This window comes from Diplotaxodon limnothrissa, linkage group LG15 (genome assembly GCF_057381915.1).
Source record: "Diplotaxodon limnothrissa isolate DT_005_m linkage group LG15, D_limnothrissa_male_GT1.1, whole genome shotgun sequence".
In the NCBI taxonomy this organism is placed as follows: Eukaryota; Metazoa; Chordata; class Actinopteri; order Cichliformes; family Cichlidae; genus Diplotaxodon; species Diplotaxodon limnothrissa.
The window spans coordinates 11,583,754-11,602,939 of NC_140610.1; the positions used below are offsets into that span (position 1 = coordinate 11,583,754).

At 39.3% G+C, this 19,186-nt stretch overlaps 2 protein-coding genes across 2 annotated transcripts in view; one reads left to right on the forward strand and one right to left on the reverse strand.

The window, feature by feature from the left end:
- Positions 1 to 111: 111 nt before the first annotated feature.
- On the forward strand, positions 112 to 17,092 carry cdc40 (cell division cycle 40 homolog (S. cerevisiae)). Its single transcript, XM_085372332.1, has 15 exons — positions 112 to 303; positions 718 to 804; positions 1,764 to 1,893; positions 1,984 to 2,070; positions 2,193 to 2,332; positions 2,692 to 2,788; positions 4,748 to 4,887; positions 5,806 to 5,880; positions 6,069 to 6,114; positions 7,448 to 7,549; positions 8,687 to 8,802; positions 9,825 to 9,958; positions 12,290 to 12,366; positions 15,831 to 15,975; positions 16,535 to 17,092. Exons 1-15 carry the CDS (start codon positions 112 to 114, stop codon positions 16,710 to 16,712), a joined length of 1,746 nt encoding a protein of 581 aa, XP_085228458.1. The 3' UTR covers positions 16,713 to 17,092.
- A 255-nt stretch (positions 17,093 to 17,347) lies between these two features.
- The window catches only part of mettl24 (methyltransferase like 24), a 40,695-nt gene continuing 38,856 nt past the window's right edge, over positions 17,348 to 19,186 (reverse strand). Inside the window, exon 5 of the mRNA XM_085372981.1 lies at positions 17,348 to 18,344. Coding sequence (XP_085229107.1) covers positions 18,000 to 18,344 — 345 coding nt within the window. The 3' untranslated portion in view covers positions 17,348 to 17,999. The remainder of the gene's footprint in view (positions 18,345 to 19,186) is intronic.

Genomic DNA, 19,186 nt, shown 5'->3' on the forward strand with positions numbered 1-19,186 from the left:
AGTTCTTTAAATTCTCAATCCTAGAGAATAATAAATTATCTATAAATTCTTTCTTCATTTCTATAACGGAAGTACCGCCCTTCTGCTTCCGCCACATTCACAACATCCAAGATGTCTGCCGCCATAGCTTCCCTCGTTTCATACGGCAGTGATTCCGATTCAGAAAATGAGTCTGAATCTAATACAAGTGTTGAAAAAGTGAACCCAGTCGATACGGACGCTACGGCTCACCTTAAACCGTTGCAGTCAGAGAGCAGTATGTCTCTGGCTGTTTTAAATTCCGCCCCTGAGGTCGCTGTCAAGGTAAGCTAAGCTAAGCAGCTAACGTTAACCTCACTTTATAATTAGATTATTGGGAGTAACTCTGGCTTACTTACTTGTTATGCTGATAATAATAAAGGTTATTCAAATTACTGTGGAAAGGTGGTGTTGTAATTAGAAGTTATTTATTCTCTAAAATTACAGATTTGTTCTAGTAGTACTAAGCGGGAAAGATTCCGCAAAGTGTGTTGTAATCTTTGCGGAATTACTCCTGAGCTAATTCTAAAAAAAATACACACTGATTGAGCTCTGTGTAACTTAAGGTCCAACTACATGTATCTTACACTGTACTAGTTAACGTGTGCTTGTGTAAAACAAAACATGCGAATTACCAACCTAGAGCATGTCTCCTTTATCAAGAAGCTCGTTTGCTCATTGTTCGAATCCCGATTTTAGGAGGCTGTTGAGACGGGCATACACCTGGACCCTGCTCTGAAAGAAGTCACTTATAACCCAACATATGAAACCATGTTTGCACCCGAGGTAAGTCTGAATATTTGTGAGCTGGGTTACACATATAGTTAGTTAACTGATAATATAACATGAGTGGCATTTGATCACTTTGTTATGCAGTTGTGTGAAATACATATATTTAATTATTTTTAAACGGCACTAAACGATAAAGGTGATACATATATGAGCAACATGACAGAGAAATTAGAAAGTTATTTCAATTATTCATCCTTAAAAGACATTTCATCAACTGACATAATATTCTAATATGGAAAAGGTAAATTAGCCTTGCCCTTAGAATGTATTGTATTATTGTCAGAAATAACTTTAAAAAAATAGTTTGCTGAAAGCCTTGACCATCTTATGTGCAGAATCACTTCAATGCAAGATTTTTGTCCGATTCCTGCCTGTTTCAAGACCCCCTGCAACATTTCAGTTGCACTGCAACCCAAACTAGTAACATGAATGTGTACTTACTTTTTTTAGGGTAGGTTTTGCAGAAGATTTGCCAGAATTTGTCAGTATCAGAATAAAATCATATAAGAAGGTAAACAAGTAAATTATTGTTTACCTTCTTATGGTTATTTTGTTTCAAATTGTGACCAGATGGGAGTGATTTTTAAGTTTATGAATCAGAGTATTTATTGCTGTTAATGGTTATTAATGTTAAATTATTCATGATTGTTGTCATACCACTGCAGTGTCCCTAACCTGAGTATTTTATGTTATTCATTGATTTTTTTTTTTTTGTAAAACAGATACTTAAGGCTGCTTACGGTAATTGCTCTTAATTGCTCCTGCAGCCTATCAGTCTAACTGCTGGTACATTGATCACTGTATCAGTTGTTATTGATGTTGTGGGGTTTTTTTGTTTTTTTAAGATCTACATGTATGAGAGGGCTTGTGAAAAAATAAATTAGTTTTTTATGAGGATCCACAGAAGTTTATCTGTAGCATTGCTAATGATTTTATATTTTTTTTCTTCATAGTTTGGCCCAATGAACCCTTTTAAAAGCCAGCAGATGGCTGCCCCCAGGAACATGTTATCTGGCTATGCAGAACCTGCTCACGTCAATGATTTTATGTTTGAACAGCAAAGGAGGACTTTCTCCTCATATGGTAAGCCTAGTGATTTGGGTTTGGATGATGCAGTGTATTGATGCTGTTTAAATTTTAATGACTTTACAATTCTCCCTTCTTTGCTTAAAGGTTATGCTTTAGATCCATCTGTTGATACACACGAGTCATCCTCTAATACCTACATTGGTGCAGTGGAAGAGGCTGAGAAACATAAAGGTAAATATTATTTATATTCAATATGTTTGAGTGTTAAGATCTACTGATATGTTCAAAAAGCTTTTCAGTTATTTAGTTTAGGGGAAGTTTGTGATTCTAGTACCATATGGCTTCTCCTACAGGTCTGACTGTGTTTGAGAGCGGTCTGAAGAAGTCACAGAAGAGGAAAAAGGTCAAAGGTGGAGATGCAGGAGAAATTGACAATTACCTTGGACCATGGGCAAAATATGCAGATGAGAAAGATGTGGCCAAACCAACAGAGGTAATTTTGACTGCTTCTCCGTGTGATTAATCTATTTGTTATCCTGAAAGGCATTTTTTAAATACTTTATTTATATTCATATATTTTGCCATAATGCAGTTAACGTCCTCTAAAGACAAATTTTTTTAATCTTCCATAGTGCAGGTGATGCAATGGAACATATTTTGTTTAAGTTATGTAGTTGTGTACTAGACTTTAATAGATGACATGCACAACTGGCCAAATGCTGATTATTACTCACATTTCCTTTTTACATCTTAGATGAAATCCATTTCAGTTCGCTGTATTTGTTTTCATAATTATATAAAAGGCAGTAAGTGTGAAGTAATCCCCTGGTTGTGATTATTGTTATTGTACAGGATGAGCAGAAGGAGCTGGATGAAATTACAGCCAAGAGGCAGAAGAAGGGAAGGAATGAGGATGATGCTCCTTCAGAAGAGAAGACTATTCTCCATGGTACTGACTTTTTTGTTAATTTTGATCGGCTGTGGCAATTAGAGACATGATTGAAAATGTAGCCTAAACGAGCCTATTTATTTATTTATTTTTGAAATTATATTTTGTGCTGTTATAAACAGCATACAGAAACAACAGGTCATAAATGTCTTGATGCATGCTCAATCATCCAGGTAAGTAAATTCCAAATAGTTGATTCTGTTCATCTGGACGTAGCGTTTTCAGTGGGAGAAACATTTCGGCACTCGTCCAAGTAGGGCTGTTCGATATAACGATATAGATCGGATGACGATATAAAAACGTCTATCGTTTCATTTTACACTATTGTTTGTTTCGTGGTGTCACAAAATAAACTGTTTACGGCAATATTTTTTCATCATTTTGATGGTCACTGTAGTGGCTATATTAATTTCTTCTTTCTCTCTTTCTCTTATATTTAATATAACCACACTATGGACGGACAAGCGCCTGTTTTTATGTGTTGTCGTTAGCAATAATGACGGTAAAACCATCGTGTGTCCGCTTGTTTATCTTCCACATAAACCTTTCACAATAAAGCTCAAGATCCTGTTGAGACTTTTCAAAATAAACTGAATCACGTGAAAGAGTATGCAGAGTGTTTACGGATGAGAAGCAAAAAAGAGCCGCCAGGTGCTAAAAGATAAACCTTAGACTCAAACATTAGAACAGGCTTTTCCCCGCAGCACGCCGTGTAATAAATACTCACAAAGAAAACGGCGGCCTTTACAACTTATGTCTAAAAATGCATTGTTTCATGCATCGGTTAAAACACTCGACTCCAGCTACAGGACGCGCAGCTGGAAACGCTTCACGCAACACGAGCTGCTCGAGATTCACAGAATTTACAGAAAATGTTAAATTTTTGTGATTTATATCGTTATTGGGACGATAGATGTCTTATATCGGGATATGAGATTTTGGTCATATCGCACAGCCCTACATCCAAGTGATTTCTTCAGTCTCAGCTGACTGCAGGTTTCCCCAACCTTATAAACAGTACATTTGCACAATGACTGAAACGAGTCCACTGACTGGACCTCATACCACAGGCTTTACCCACGGAAATCTACACCAAGTCTGTATGGTTTACTGAAGGGTGTACCTTTAAGACCATTTGTCTGTAGGACCAACTCAGTCACCCATAACGTCTCAAAGTTTCTGTGAGTCCTTATATGTCAGGACTATCAGAACAGTTGAGAGGTATTTTTTCTAAACACCGCATCTCTGTGGCTTTTAAACCCCACACCGCGCTTTGATAAAAAATTGGTCCGCCCAAAGGATCGGGTCCCCCAACATAAACAGAGTAATGTAGTGTACGCTGTGAAATGTTGGGAGAATTGCCAGGGAGGAACTGGGAGGAACGCTGGTTTGAGCGCGGAGTCAAGGAGGCCATTTACGTGAAAACGGAAAGACCATCTCTGAATCGAGGAGGGCGCCTAAGGGTACATCTTTCGCCATCTTACAATGCTGTGATTGCAGCCATTCCCCAACTCTCTGTGAATAGTATTCATGGCCATTGATCAGCGGTCTTTGATTAATGATCAATGAGCTTTGATCAGTGGTTGTTGATCAATGGTCATGACAATTTGCATATTAATGATCAAGGAACTGACCTCACAGCCCATTGTTGCCTCAGTGGTGCTAGTTTCAGTCATTGTGCAAATGTACTGTTTATAAGACTGGGGAAACCTGAAGTCAGCTGAGACTGAAGAAGTCGCTTGGATGAGTGACGAAACGTTTCTCCCACTGAAAACGCTACGTCCAGATGAACAGTATCAACCTTTTTGGGAACAGGTCGTAAAGATATTTCACAAAGTTTACTCATTTCTGTTCTCAAGTACTTAATATGTCAGATAGTTCCTTTGTCCGGCATAGATCCAAATACTGCAGGATTCTTTTACATCACATTTTGTCTGTTTCTTTTGTTCTCTCCCACAGTTAAAGACATGTATGATTACCAGGGCAGGTCGTACCTTCATGTCCCACAGGATGTGGGCATCAATCTGCGTTCTGCGGATGCTCCAGACAAATGTTACCTGCCAAAGAAACAGATTCATGTCTGGTCTGGACACACCAAGGTCAGTTTGAGGCGGGGGAAAAAAGTTCTAAAAGTATTTGTTTTAATGATTTTGAGAGCAGTGAAACATGGGCATTTGTGTATACATATTTCATTATCCAATCCTTGTAAAATGTCTGAGAAAATCCATAAAACCTTGTAGGTATTTCTGAACACGGTGATAACACGGGCATATACCAGCTGCTTCGCACCGACATATCTGAGATTATTTTGTTTGATTCAAAGCCATGTCTTTATAATTCACATATAAAGGCAAACACTGGGTTATTCCAAGAAAGATGTGATTCAAGTGTCTGATCTGCCAGTGCGCTTCAGGGAGAGGAAATCACTCAAGTTTTAAATTGGCTCCTTTCTGCTTTGTGCAGAAAGTTACAGACTTCAGAGTCTAATTTGAATACAAATAAATTTGAAAAGGATAAGTGTGTGGAAGTGCTGATGTTGAGATAATAGTTGGAGAGTGGCTCATGTGGTGTCACCAAAGTTTTGTGACACTTTGAAACTTTGGTATGTTGCAGAAAATCATAGATATTTTCGATAACTATTACAGAATTAAGATGATAATAAAGAGTCTGCACACATGCTGTCCTGCATGCATTATTGTTTTGGCCGGTGTGTCCAACTTAAAAATTTTTGAATAGCAATAGCCTGGCCATGGCTTTGTGATTTCAAGTCACATTTATATGATATACATTGCAGCATTTTCCTTCTGCTAGAATATTTTTCTGTGCTTCAGCCAAGAGTAAAAAAACCCCCCAAACAAAACAGAAAAAGACCCCCAGAAAACAGATAAGCACAATATCAAAATTTACAAAACAGCTTGCTTTTACTGTAAATCAGCCATAAGCTGTAACAGTGACTGGGATACTCAAAATAAAGAGTCTTGGTTAAATATAAATTTCTCATCCCGTGTATGTTCTAGGGTGTCAGTGCAATCCGATTGTTTCCAAACTCTGGTCATCTGCTGCTCTCCTGCTCCATGGACTGCAAGATCAAGGTAAATAAGCTAATAAGGTTTCTGGAGAAAAGGGGGGTGGGGGTGTATACACATTTATCTAAGATGTGATCTTTATGATTGTGTAATAATCTCTGTAGCAATAAAGTAGCCTGTTACCCCGTATTTTAAATACGACAAAGTATAAATCAGTTTTTTTCTCTTTTGTAACTGTGCTCTCGTCTTCACAGCTGTGGGAGGTGTATGGTGAAAGGAGGTGTCTTCGGACTTTTATTGGTAAGTGTGCAAAATGCTCATCCTACATCATCTATCATAATGATGTGGTACATGATAAGTGTTGGTGTCGGTTAATAATTCGCTGTATAAAATTGAATTGTGTCGTTTATTCAAGTAAATCCTTTTATAAATAATAATGGATCATCAGCAAAGATGCTGACATTAAAATATGGTCAAGGTATGAAGTGCGCTCAGCCTTTTGGGAAATACAAAGCAGTGACACATTGTGAGCTCAGCATTACTGGAGGACTAATGACATGTCTGCTGACCGCTGACAGAGCGCGGGGGGATTTGGGATTTTTTATTTATTTTTTTAATATACAGATATATGCGTATTTGGAGTCTGGGGGCAGGTTAGGCTAATGCATGCAGGACTCTCTTAAACTCTTTCCAGAGATGGCACGCTGTCAGAATAGAGATTGTTTGCAGCTGTGGTTCTGCTTGTCAGCTCCTTCACTGAATATGCATAATTCAGCAGCTCAGAGGCCGGGGGGAATGAGGGGCAAGGGAGGGCACAAGACACGAGAAGATACAGAAGGAGAGAACACAGTTTAGGAGTGAATAAACTGACAGAGATTGACTAGCTTAGAAAGTAGTGAGTAGGAGAAACAGCAGAGCTAAATATGATGTGTGTTAGAGTTATTGGCTATGCCTTGTGGACAGAACCCTCAGACTGATATTGATATTCATATTTTCTCCAACAGCTTAAAGAAATATTTCTGGGGTTTTTTGTGTTTTTTTTTTAATTTTCTAGAGGAATTTGCACATAGCTGTTTATAAGGTGATGTTGTTTGTAATGTCTACCAAACTAAGCAGTGATCAGCACTTGCTTGGTTGTGTGCGCCTGTTTCCGTAGTTTTAATTGCAGTCTGTGTGGCCTCAGTGGGCTCCGTTAATGCTGTAAAAACAGTACAGCCCTGCTTAAAGACTTTTTCAATGTGGTAAGCCTTTGCTTGCATGAGGCCCACAGGGACCTCTCATCACCTCTACTGTATGAGGGGGAAAACCCAAAGGATTACATAGACTGATATTAGGAGACAATAAGAAGGTGTGTCTTTTTTCACCACCCTGTTTTACAGGCTCATTTTAAGATTCCGTTTCCTCCATTTTCCCAGATTCCACTTCATCTTCCTTTATTCATCTCCCTTTTTTAATTCCTTTATTCAGCATCTTTTATTCCCCTTAACCAAATTTCATATTTCTCAAATGATTTTGCTTTCAAAGGAGGACAGCTGGGGGATTCTTGGTAACAAGATTGGGGAATGCAGGAAAATGAATTTTAGAGGATGTATTTATTTGTCTGTAATATATGTGTGGTCTGTGTCTGTGTTAGGTCACAGCAAAGCAGTGCGAGACATTTGTTTCAACAACACCGGGACCCAGTTCCTCAGCGCTGCATATGACCGCTACATTAAACTGTGGGACTCTGAGACAGGTACGTGGGCCACTGACAGCAATACGTTCTTTATGTAGGCGTACGGCTCCTTTTTAAATCTTAAAGTGACCAAATCAATAAAACTTCAAAGAAATAATTAAATAGAGAAATATATAAATGATTATCTTGAAGATGAATGATTTAATTAACCATATATATTCCTAGATGATAAATATTTTCTCTGCACGAACTTTTTAGTAATATAAACTTGTTTTCAGTCCAAGATCACATGAATTTTATCACTAACGCTAAAACCAATTAATCAACAGAGATTTTAATAATTAATCATTTAATTTTTTTTAAGCAAAACTACCAATACTGTAATCCAGGATTTGGATTTCTTTTTTCTTTCAGTAATTTATATCGGATGCAAAAAAAATAATTTACAGGTTAACTGATTTAAAAATGGTTATACCCGGTTAACATAATAGATCAATTAGGATGAATGACATGATGTCTAACACACCTTTATTGTGGAGGTGAAGTCTGCTAGTAAAACCAAATTTTAGTTGATCTGCTCGATCTGTGTCAGTCTGTGCTCCCTCTAGAAGTTGGGCCCATGGTTTCCCTTTAAAAAAGAACCCACTTGGCTCATCTGTCACATTTTTACCCCTTTCAGCTCAAGAGTGCCGCTCCAGCAGAGGGCAGAAAAGCATTAAATCCCCCACTTGTTGATATCAGTGGAGGACACATCATCCAAATACTTCTCCTAAAAGTTGATTTGCTTGAGTTAGATTTGTCAAATGAAAAGCATTGCTTACTTTTTTCACACAACTAGTTGTTGTGTTTTGTTTTTCTGGGGATTGTTTCTTCCTATATTATAGCAGTAATATAAAAAGCGTGCTATTTTAGCATACAAGTGCCTCTCAGTGTTTTCAGTCATTTCAATTTTCTGTTTCCTTGGTTGTAGCAGTAGTTGGAGCATCATCCCTGTGATGATTCACCTTTACCGAATGAACACTAGGAAATTTTTATGTGTTACAGCTGAGTTGTCACCACCTGCAGGGATATGGAGCATACAGCATTGAAAGTTGTAGAGTGTGTCCTTAAATTTTAAAGCAACTTCAGTGTGCCTTTGTGAGGGAGCCACTGTGGATTATTCTGGAGCTCTGACTTTCAATTTGCTTCCCACCACAGGCCAGTGTATCTCCCACTTCACCAACAGGAAGGTACCATACTGTGTGAAGTTCAACCCAGATGAGGACAAACAGAACCTTCTTGTGGCTGGCATGTCAGATAAGAAGATTGTTCAGGTAAAGCTGACCATTTCTTCCACCGCAAGAAAAGTCGATCATGTTGGCCAAGCAGGTTGCACACATGAATTTCTCTGTTTACTCCCTGTGCCCACAGGACCGTGAAATATACTCCTGTCTCATCCTCCAGCGCTAGTGTGTGTAGTTGTGTGGGAGTTGTAAGAGGTTCAGTGGCTGACAGGACTAGAGCAACTCATTAATCACAAGAAGCATTAGGGTAAACAAGAGGCGAAGGAAAGAGAACAATATGTGATAAAAGTAGGAAATCTATAAATACACTATCACGTTTTTAGAACGAGTCATGCGAACCTCTCAACATGCTGAAAGGACAGCTCAAGTGTGATATAGTTTTTATTTTCGACATTTCAGAGCAATGGATGTTTGGAAATCTCTAGAAAGACATTTTAATTCTGGGAGATTAGCTAATAGGGGAAAAAATGTTGAGTTGTAATTGTCAGTCACAATCTGGCACAATAATCAGGGTTAGCGTTAAATCATGCAGGTCCCCTTTTCGGGTTATGAGAACAGATGGCTGTTCACCCCAAGGGTGGGGAAAAAATGGAATTTGGTGTGAAAGCCATCCGAACAGACGAGCTTCATTTTATTTATTTATTTGTTTGCTGTCCCTGGAGGGGTTTCTGTGTGGTTGCCTTTTATATTTTAATTTGTACATGCTGTTTTCTCTCAAAATATTAATTTTTAGGACTAAAGTCTGTTTGATTGCTAATTGCTGTGATTACATTAAGGCAATTTAAAAGGTTCATAACATCGGTACAGTTTATAGCTGCTCTCATAGGGAGTCTCCCACAGTGAGCCATATTCTCTGTTTTTGCAGTGCGATTGAGACGAGCTGCATTTATTTTGGTAATCATCACTCCATGCGAATATAGCAAGGCGCAGTGGAACAAGTGTTGGAGGGATTGTGAATTCATTTTAGTACTCCACTTTTCGACTCATGGGATACATTTGTTTACCTCCCTTCTGTCTGCTGTGCTGTCTGTGCCTCTTTGTGTCTCTAAAAGTGGGACATCAGGACAGGCGAGGTGGTTCAGGAGTACGATCGTCACCTGGGCGCCGTCAACACCATCACCTTTGTTGACGAGAACCGTCGGTTTGTCAGCACATCAGACGACAAGAGTCTTCGAGTTTGGGAGTGGTAAGTGCCGAGTGCAGCCTGAACTGCTTATGCCATAGTTGAAACTTGAGAGTGCCGCTGTAGTTGTTGCTGCCGTTCTTCCAAGCAAGTCATGTAATCCTCCTCCCTAATGCTCTGCGTTTAATAACAGAAGACTGTAGCTGATATTGGCTTGGAGAAATCAATCAACAATATGAATGTAAAGCAAGAAGGAAGTGAACCAGTGTGGACTATAATTAAAAAACGAAACAATCAGGAGTTACAGACAGCTGGGTATTCAGTGTAATTTTGAGCTGTGCAAGTATTAGCTCTGGATTGTATTTTTTTAACTTTGTTATAGGCTTGTTAAGATGCACCTTGGGCACATCAAGTGCTTTTATATATTATTGTTCTTCTGTGATGAGCAGGATACAGATTATAGTGTTTTACGAGATTCCTTTTATATACGAGTGTAACTAACTAAAACGATGTGAATGAAATGATTTGTAATGTGTATGTGTTGGGATGACTGGAAGGTTTAAATCCCACTTTTGGGGATGGTGAAAGAAAACGCGAACATGAATTTTAATAACAAAATTAAAAATGTCCATATCCTGCTGTTTATAATTGTTTGGACAACCAAAAGACCACCGGGAAGGGCTTGTACACTGTCTGGGGTGCCCTGTCATGGTAAACAAACTCAGCTATTTGCTGTTTATAGATAATAAATATTTAAAAACCACCAGATAAACAGAGCTTTCCATGGAATGCTTCAAGGGGAGGTTTTGTATCAAGGGCAGCCATTTGTATTTAGTTTGGTTTAATTGTCAAAACTTCCTCATGAGCTTGTGAGATGGATTATCTGCTTAAAAAAGTTTTTTGCACACTTTAAGTCAATGTGAAAGACAGAATTAAAGATAAACACAACAACAACAACAAGCTAAAGAATTAAATCCTAAGAGTCTGCTTTGGGCAAACTTCGGGTTCCCATGAGCTTTTTTTTAGTGCAGCGTGGGAGTAAGCGGGCAAGTGGTATGTCAGGCCAAAAAGTGACTTGACGGTCCCGCTTTCTCCCATGGATACCACCTGGCTCTAGTCCCCCTGCCCCACTCTCCCTGTGAGAGCTGCATTAGGCTGAATTTACAAGAATAGTCTCATGTTGCAAGAATAGAAGCGGCGTCTAGCAGAGAGGGGCATGTTGAGAGCACGCAGAATAGACTGCGAGGCAGCAAATCCACAAGCCATTCGCGTCATAGTGAAAACGCCTACACGCAATTTAAATTCTGTCCACGTTCTCACACATAGTGTTCCCAGGATTGACTACTTTATCTATAGCATAGGTTTGTCATCAGGAGAGTCTGTGAATGCTTTCCAGGAGGATTACAATTGATTCGAAATGTACCAAACTGCACAAAACAAGGGGAATTAACTCTTGATCATAAAGACATCATGTAGAGAGCGATGAAGCCCACGGGGACACTTGGAATGATAATAAAATGAGAAGGAAAAGGATAGCGGGAGATAAGTGGTGGAGACTGTGGAAGCATATTGTAGGAATCACTCAGGATGGTCAAAGAACTGCTAAACCTCCCCAGAACTTGATTTCTTAAAAAGCCTGCTTTTTTAGAAGCGATCGATTTATCTCAGCTTAATAAAACTCCCAAATCGGAATGTTCTTAGAATAATTTGAAAAGGAAACAAATGAATAAATGAATTAAATCTGTCAGTGCTTGTTTTGTGAAACCATCCTTTGTTTCAAATTAGCACATATAATGAGATAAATTATATTATAGAAATCTTAATTTCAGACCCACTGAAGTAGTGTGTCTAAAAACAAAGTGTGGGTTCTTAGTTATGGAGTTTACTTTGCTTTATTTTACAGCAAGTCTCAGCAAATTGGCACGCTGTCATCCTGACAGACACACATACATGCACTGTACATTTGAATGATCTTCTTCAGACAAGTTAAGATCAAATAGCCAAGTTTGCTGTTTCTCCCAAAGCAGAGAGACATAGCAGAGCATAAAAGAACAGCGAGGCCGGGTGAAGGAGCAAAGGAGGGTTTCATAAATAATTGGTGGCTGGTGCAGCATCAAAAGCATCTTTCACATTATTTACAAGATTTATTTATTTACTGTAGCACTAATGGTGATACAGCCTGTTTTTTTTTCCTTCTTTACCTCCACCACAGCTCTTCTCTCTCTAGTAAATAAGCAGTTTTGAGCTGGCATAAGCACCTTCAATGTCAAACAAACAACAGCTCTGTCGATGTTTTCCCATAGAGCTGTTATTGCTAAGGGCCTTCTCACGTTGTTCTCATCCACTGTTTAACCCGTCTTCAAGTGTACTCACAGTGTTTTGTGCCTTTTTCAGGGACATCCCTGTGGACTTTAAGTACATTGCTGAGCCCAGTATGCACTCCATGCCAGCTGTGACTCTCTCCCCCAATGGTAAGTAGACTAATCATGGCCAAACACTCATAAACACAGTCAAGGACAGGCGACTTGAGGGAGTAAAACCTGCATTACCACACTGAAGTAGAGTCACACCTTCTGAGATTTGCCATCGCTCAGGCAAGGTGGGAAAAACAGATATTCTCAGTGTAGTAAGTTTGTTGTACGTGGAGATTTCTGCTTGCCACGAGATCCAGATTTTCTATCAATACATGTCAGCTGTCTGTGTTTCCAGTTCTGTGTTTAGCTCTGGCTGTTTAATCGTCACAGATAATGCATTAACTGTTGGATAACAGAAATATTTGGACACTTGAGTGACTTAAACTGTGTACATTTGATGTCAAAACAAATGTTTAATATTTGAGCAATTTTGCCTTTTGGACACTGGAGCAGTAAGATTAGACAGGGAAGTGGGGCGAGGGAACAAGAGAAGACACACAGGGCCATGGGTCGGACTCAAACCTAGGACCTGTTGACTGCTCCATCAGTGAGCTACACTGGCACCCAATGCTATTTATTTTTAAGATGAACAGCTGTATGACTGTATACTGTCAGTTAGCATACCGTCGTGTAAAAAAGAGGGTTTTCATAGTGTAATGGAGGAGGTCACGAGAATGGGTTGCCTCACCGCTCATTGGCTAAACGGCAGCAGTATGCTGATATCTTACTCAGCAGATGTGGCTCCGTTCGTGAGTTCTGCCGACTGGCTGGCCTTTTGTACACATAGGACTCAGTGCAGCTGCCATGTTTATTTTAGAGACAAGTCTTTCTTCGGGCAGCCCTTCCAAGCAAGCCACACTTGTTCAGTCCCTCTTTCTAATGGCACTGTAATGTTTTCCACTTTTTCATTGTGGAATTATGGACTTCAAATCAATTTGGCCTTATAACCCTTCCAAACTGATGGGGAGCAAAAATGTGATTGTTGATTGTTGATGTCTTTCTCCACACGAGCAAAGCTTTTACTTCTTTGATAGTAGAGATTTAGGTCAGGGTTGTAGGACTCCGTTATAAGCCTGTAATTTTTTTGTAATTGCTGAATTTTACATTTCTTTTTGTGTAAAGTACCTTTACCATGCCTTCATGCAGTGCCGCCAGATTTCAGAGCAGTATCACTCTGTGAGATCCATATATCCATTCATATTCTTACCAATTACCGAGGTTATGGTACTCTTACCTGTACTGTAAATAAGCTGCAGCCAGGAAATGTTATGTTGATTAGACCCAGTTAACAAATTTTAGATTACATAATAGGAGTGGGCAATAAAAGCCTCAAAATTAAATCACAATTATATCAAGAAAATTTGTAATGTTATTGCTGTGGTCTCACTTCATAAGAGAATTTTTCTGAAAATTACTCAGGATTTTTTTTTAATTGTAACATTTTATCTGTGATTGCAGGCAGTAGCGTTTGTAGTGCAAACTAAATAAAGGGCATTTTTCATCTTTGTTTTTTCGATATGAGCTACAGCCATTGATGAAAGAATTTAGTAAATCTATTACTACATGGTGCCAGCAGCATAGTGTAATAGGAGATACAACATGGATCAAGTATTACCACAAAAGTAGCCAAAGTAATATTTTCCACTGTGATTTTTTTTTTCTTGATCAAGGCATTTATTTGTTTTTATAATATAAAAGTGATCACATATAACCAAAAATGTGCTCTGATCACAGGATAAAAGAAAAAAAGCATAACAGTCAGATCACACAAAAGAAAAGAAAATGAATTTTAAAAGCCACTTATTCATCACAGATCTTTTGCTTCTATATTTGACACCAAAGACAGAAAACCATTTAATAGATCCTTTTTTAAGCAGTGCATCTTTTTCCCCTCCCCAAGTTGTAAAAAGTATCTGATGTCATTTGTGAAGATGAACCTTCCTGCCACAAAAGGCTGCATTTGGGGTAACAATGAACTATTATTTTCCAATAAATTTAGAAAACTTCTTATGTATTGGACATGAGCAATTGGATAATTTGGGACATAACCAAAACATATGAGCATAAACATGTGCTCTAGCCCTCATGCCTGGGCTTGTTGTAGGGATGTAGACGCATGATCACAAAATTTAACAGATGAAGCATAGCTTGTTGAAGCTGGCCTGTTAGTACAGGATTAACTTTGGCTGGTAGTCATTAGTTTCCAGGACTGTCCTTGGTTGAGCTGCTTCTCTCCACTGCTCCCAGTTTCACCCTGTGTGTCTGCTTGAATGCGTGTGTTCTGTGTGTAAAGCTCTTCCCCACACATGGAGCAGAACCTAGCAGAGGAGAATCTGCCCCCCACCCAAGTATATTACACTACCATTTTGTATCCATGGAAACATCTCCATTGTAATTTATGTAATATCTCTGTAGGCAACCTACAAAAACCTTTTTTTGTCCTCATTTGTTCTTTTCCTTTCTACATTTTTCCCCCCCCCAGTTTTAAATTTTTTCTCTCCTCCTGTTCTCTTCGTACTTGCCTTCTTCCTTTGGGTAATATTCGTATTTGTGAATAATGAATGAGCTCTCAGTGGGAGACCATTCAGTTTTCTCTCAAGCCTAAATGGCGCCCAGCCCCACTTGGCACCATATATACAACCCCCCCCCCCCCCGGCTCTTCCCCATCTCTTTTTCATGTTGACTAAGCAGACAGGGCTCCAGTGCGCTGCTGAAATTGGTCAAGTTGTTTTCATTCTCCTGCACTTATTCTATTTGACATTTGCTGACAAGTTTTCTGGAAGTGGTGTAAAAAGAGGACACACATATCAGAACTACATTTCTTTCTCAGATCGAATTAGTAATTTCCTCATGTACACTTTTAAAAAGTGCGGAGAATTGTATAATGCTTTGACACTAAAGCACTGCCTCTCACCATCGTGCAGTGATGTTGAAACTGTTGGATTGTCAGGGGCTGAAATGCTCTCTAAAGCAGATCTCTGCTGAGCAGCCACTGATGCAAAACCTCGTTTTATTTTTTTTCCCTAAATTGCCTCAATCTTTCCAATTCACTGATGGCAGAATGATGAGTTCATGCCCTTTTCAAAGGGCTGTCCACTTCAATCCAAATTTCCAGTTTTGCTGTTTTGAAGAATTTTGGCCATGAGGCAGTTTCTACCATTTACTGTGTAGCTGCTGTTAGTTAATGTCCCTCCAGATCACAGTTTTTGCACTGTCAGGTTTAGCGCATGCTAGCAGTGTCATCAAAATACCGCACTGAAGATCTGAGGGTCTGCTTGTTAAACACTTGGCTGTACAGAATCATGCAAATAATACATTTAAAAGGTTTGGGGACAACTTTTAAAGTTTATATGCGTTTGAATTTGAATTCAAACATTACCTTGAAATTTCAATGTGAACAACCAAAAATGCTTTTGTTTTCTCTTTGATTTTTTTTTTTGCAAGAAATGTGTATTGTGTTATCAAGGGCACAAGTGCTTTGCAGCATAGTTGGCCAATGGTTTATTGTTTTGTTTTTTAAGGTAAATGGCTCGCCTGTCAGTCCATGGACAACCAGATTTTGATCTTTGGAGCCCAAAACCGCTTCAGACTAAACAAAAAGAAAGTCTTCAAGGGTCACATGGTAGCTGGCTATGCATGCCAAGTGGACTTCTCCCCAGACATGAGGTAAGCCTTCACAATGTCACTCTGAAGGGCAGTTTTATTCTGACAGAAACCACAAAGTAGAGATGCTTAAAGCTTTAGAATATTCCACTAGTAAATACTAAACAGTACTTATGAATAAAAATTTGCTATTAGTGTAATGGGTGAATTAAAAACTGAGTCCAAATGCACCATTGTGCAGATGATCAGTATATTGAGATATCTTTGCTTGTATTCTGTAAGCTGTTTCTCATCCTGAGCTTTAAAATGTATCCAGGTAATGAAGCACTCTTGGTGAAAAAAAAACATACAGCCATCGCTAGGAGAGCTCACAGGACATCTTCCTATTTTTACACAAAACGCCCATTAAGACCCTTTTTTGTCCCTCTTCTCACCCACCACCCACGACTGTGAGCAGGTGCCCTCACTTCCTTTCAGTATCCATGGCAACATTGCAACCCCTGCCTAGATTAAATACCAAAAATTCCAACTCCCACCTTTTGGCTGCTGAAGTGAAGATAGAAGTTATTTCTTTATTTTTTATAACCATGTGCTAATTATGAAACACGTTTCTTTCTACCAGTTATGTGGTGTCAGGAGATGCAGATGGAAAGCTGAACATCTGGGACTGGAAAACCACCAAGCTTTATCACAGGATCAAGGCTCATGACAAGGTGTGCATCAGCGCCCTGTGGCATCCACATGAAACCTCCAAGGTCATCACCTGTGGCTGGGATGGACAGATAAAACTCTGGGATTAGATCTGTCCCTGAGGACGGGTTTCTGGAAATAATGGACATGACCTGACTGGTTCAATAAAAAGGAGGAGGCCAATTGTCTCATGGTCTGGAACTGTTTTTGAGTCGAAGCCAAAAGACTGGCATCCAGTCTGATTGTACAGGTGTATTTGTTGTTTACCCTGTGTAGGATCAAAATACTTAGTCATGTAATATCTGTACAAACAAGAACTTTCAAAGTATTGGTTCTACTGCAGAAGAAGTATTACAGGGGGTACCTTGTTATTCTTAATGTTTCTTTTTTTTGTTACTGTATTTTCCAATGTTCTGGTAGTATACCTTTCATATTCTTGATAAAATATATTCTTTGTTTTCAGCTGTATGGCCATCTCTTTGTGGAAATAAACAACCTAAAGTCTACCTTTTCAAAAAATGAAGCACTCCTTCCTTTGGGGGGGAAAAAACCCCCCCAAAGTGTTTATTCTTTAAAATCAAAATCATGAGGAGAAATTCGGTTCATCATCAAAAGGTTTGGTAAATTTCAATAACTGAACAATGTTGTTATTTTAAAGTGTTACTTTTCCTGATTGTTGGCAGTGTTGCGGTGCTGAACAGACAAACGCCAGCTGAACACGAGGAAGGGAACTGATGGTGTAAAATTCTTATGTGTGAAGTTTTTTTTGGGGGGGGGGGGTTATTCTATTATAATTCCAGAAACTGGAATTACAGTTGTTTTTCTCTTACTTGCACAAATATCCACGTTTAAATAGCCAACAAGCAAACTCTGTACAAGTGTACAGTCCCATTTTTTCACATTGTCATGCTGTGGTGATGCATGGAAACTACTTCTTCGGGAGCAGATCCCGTCTCTTTCCCGCCTCCTTAAAATATTCACTCACTGTCGGTGACCCTGTAACGCTGTATCCGCTTCCTTGAATTCATAATTTAGCTCGTGAGCTGCGTAGTCTATGGACTTCTGCTGTCTACTATCAGGTAGGACTGCCTGGCTTTGGGCCAGGCTTAGATAGGACCTTGATGATTTTGACTGTGACTTTCCTGCAGCCAATAATACAGCCACTATGAGGTAGAACACAGAGCCTCTGGAGGTAATTATGCTGCTCCTTTACTTGGCTTAGGTCATCGCAGGCCAGCAGAGGATGAGCGGGAGGATAAGTAGGAGCAGAGATTTTTACTTTTTTTTTTTTTTTTCCAAAGGTCGGGCCAGATAAGAGCAGTGTATTTGAAGAGAGCTGTGCCCCAGAAAGTCCATGTTACACATTCAGATTTCCAGTTATCAGCGACGGTAAAAAGTTATTTTTGAGTTCTATCTGGTTTCCCTAAAGGCTTCCACTGAGTATTCACCCAGCTCAAGGTGTAAGCACTGCTGGCATTAAGCACATTCTTCTGTAGAAAAATGTGAGGTTTAGCAGGATCGCTGTGGATGTGGAAGAGGTGGAAGCCGGAGCGCTCAAGCTCCTTCAGCAGGCTGTACCAGTACCGCACCACAGATGGCTCATCGCCACCCACCTCAAAGCCTGCCCAGTGCAGGTGAAGCTCCAGCAGCAGCTGTCCCACTGAATCCAGAACTCTTTCGAGGATCAAATTTTCCAAAATCTTCCATTCTGCACTCTCCATGTCTGCCTTCAGTACATCCACCTGAAACACAACCAGAAAAACTTCCGATTTAAATGCATCTTGTTTAGGTAATAAATGACACCAAGCTGCATGGAGTTCTTACATGCAAAAGCTATTAAAAGATGAAAAGTGAAGCTTGATTTTGTTCTGCGCCGGGGATCTTGATGATGGATTGAGTGAAAGAGCAGCCTGACAAGACTTGCTGTGATAGAGCAGGGAGGAAATTTTCAGAAGATGAATGTTAATAGCACCCTTAGGTCATATTCATGTAAGGACATTCATGCATGCTCAAAGTTTAATGCATATCCTCAGGACACTGGGTTTCCTCTCAGGTCTAGTATAGCAGAGTCTTTCAGGCTCACCAGTATCTCATAATTTTCTCAGGAAGTCCATCATGTAGCCATAGTCAATAATACATTAACCAAAGAAAATATCAGGGATTAGTGCATTAAATAGTCTTTCCTACAAAAAAAAAAACTAAACAAATAGGCTGATAACATTTCTTGAGCTAAACTAAGTGTCGGGTGGTATGGCAGCATATATATTAAACAAGCTCCTCTCCAATTGATGCATTTGACACCGCACAATATCCCCAGACCTCATTAGTGTAACTGAACAGGATTCAAAAACAACTGTGGCAAAATATCGTCCTCTGTCCTCCCCACCATTGTCCCTCACTCCCACAAGCAGAAACATGTTGTTTTTTTTGATTGGACAAAAATCACGTGATGGAAAATGATGAGACATCGCTGAAAACTAATGCTAATGTAATTTCTATCTGCTTATGTGTGTGTACATTGTGTTGTGTTGTAAGGATTATAGATGATCACACAGCTTCACTCTATCTGTCGTCATTTTTCTCT

Excerpts from the sequence above, each read along its gene's own strand:
- cdc40 (XM_085372332.1), top strand. The coding sequence starts at position 112 with ATGTCTGCCGCCATAGCTTCCCTCGTTTCATACGGCAGTGATTCCGAT. Across the intron at positions 805-1,763 it reads AAACCATGTTTGCACCCGAG|TTTGGCCCAATGAACCCTTT; the intron begins GTAAGTCTGAAT and ends TTTTCTTCATAG. Across the intron at positions 5,881-6,068 it reads CCATGGACTGCAAGATCAAG|CTGTGGGAGGTGTATGGTGA; the intron begins GTAAATAAGCTA and ends TCGTCTTCACAG.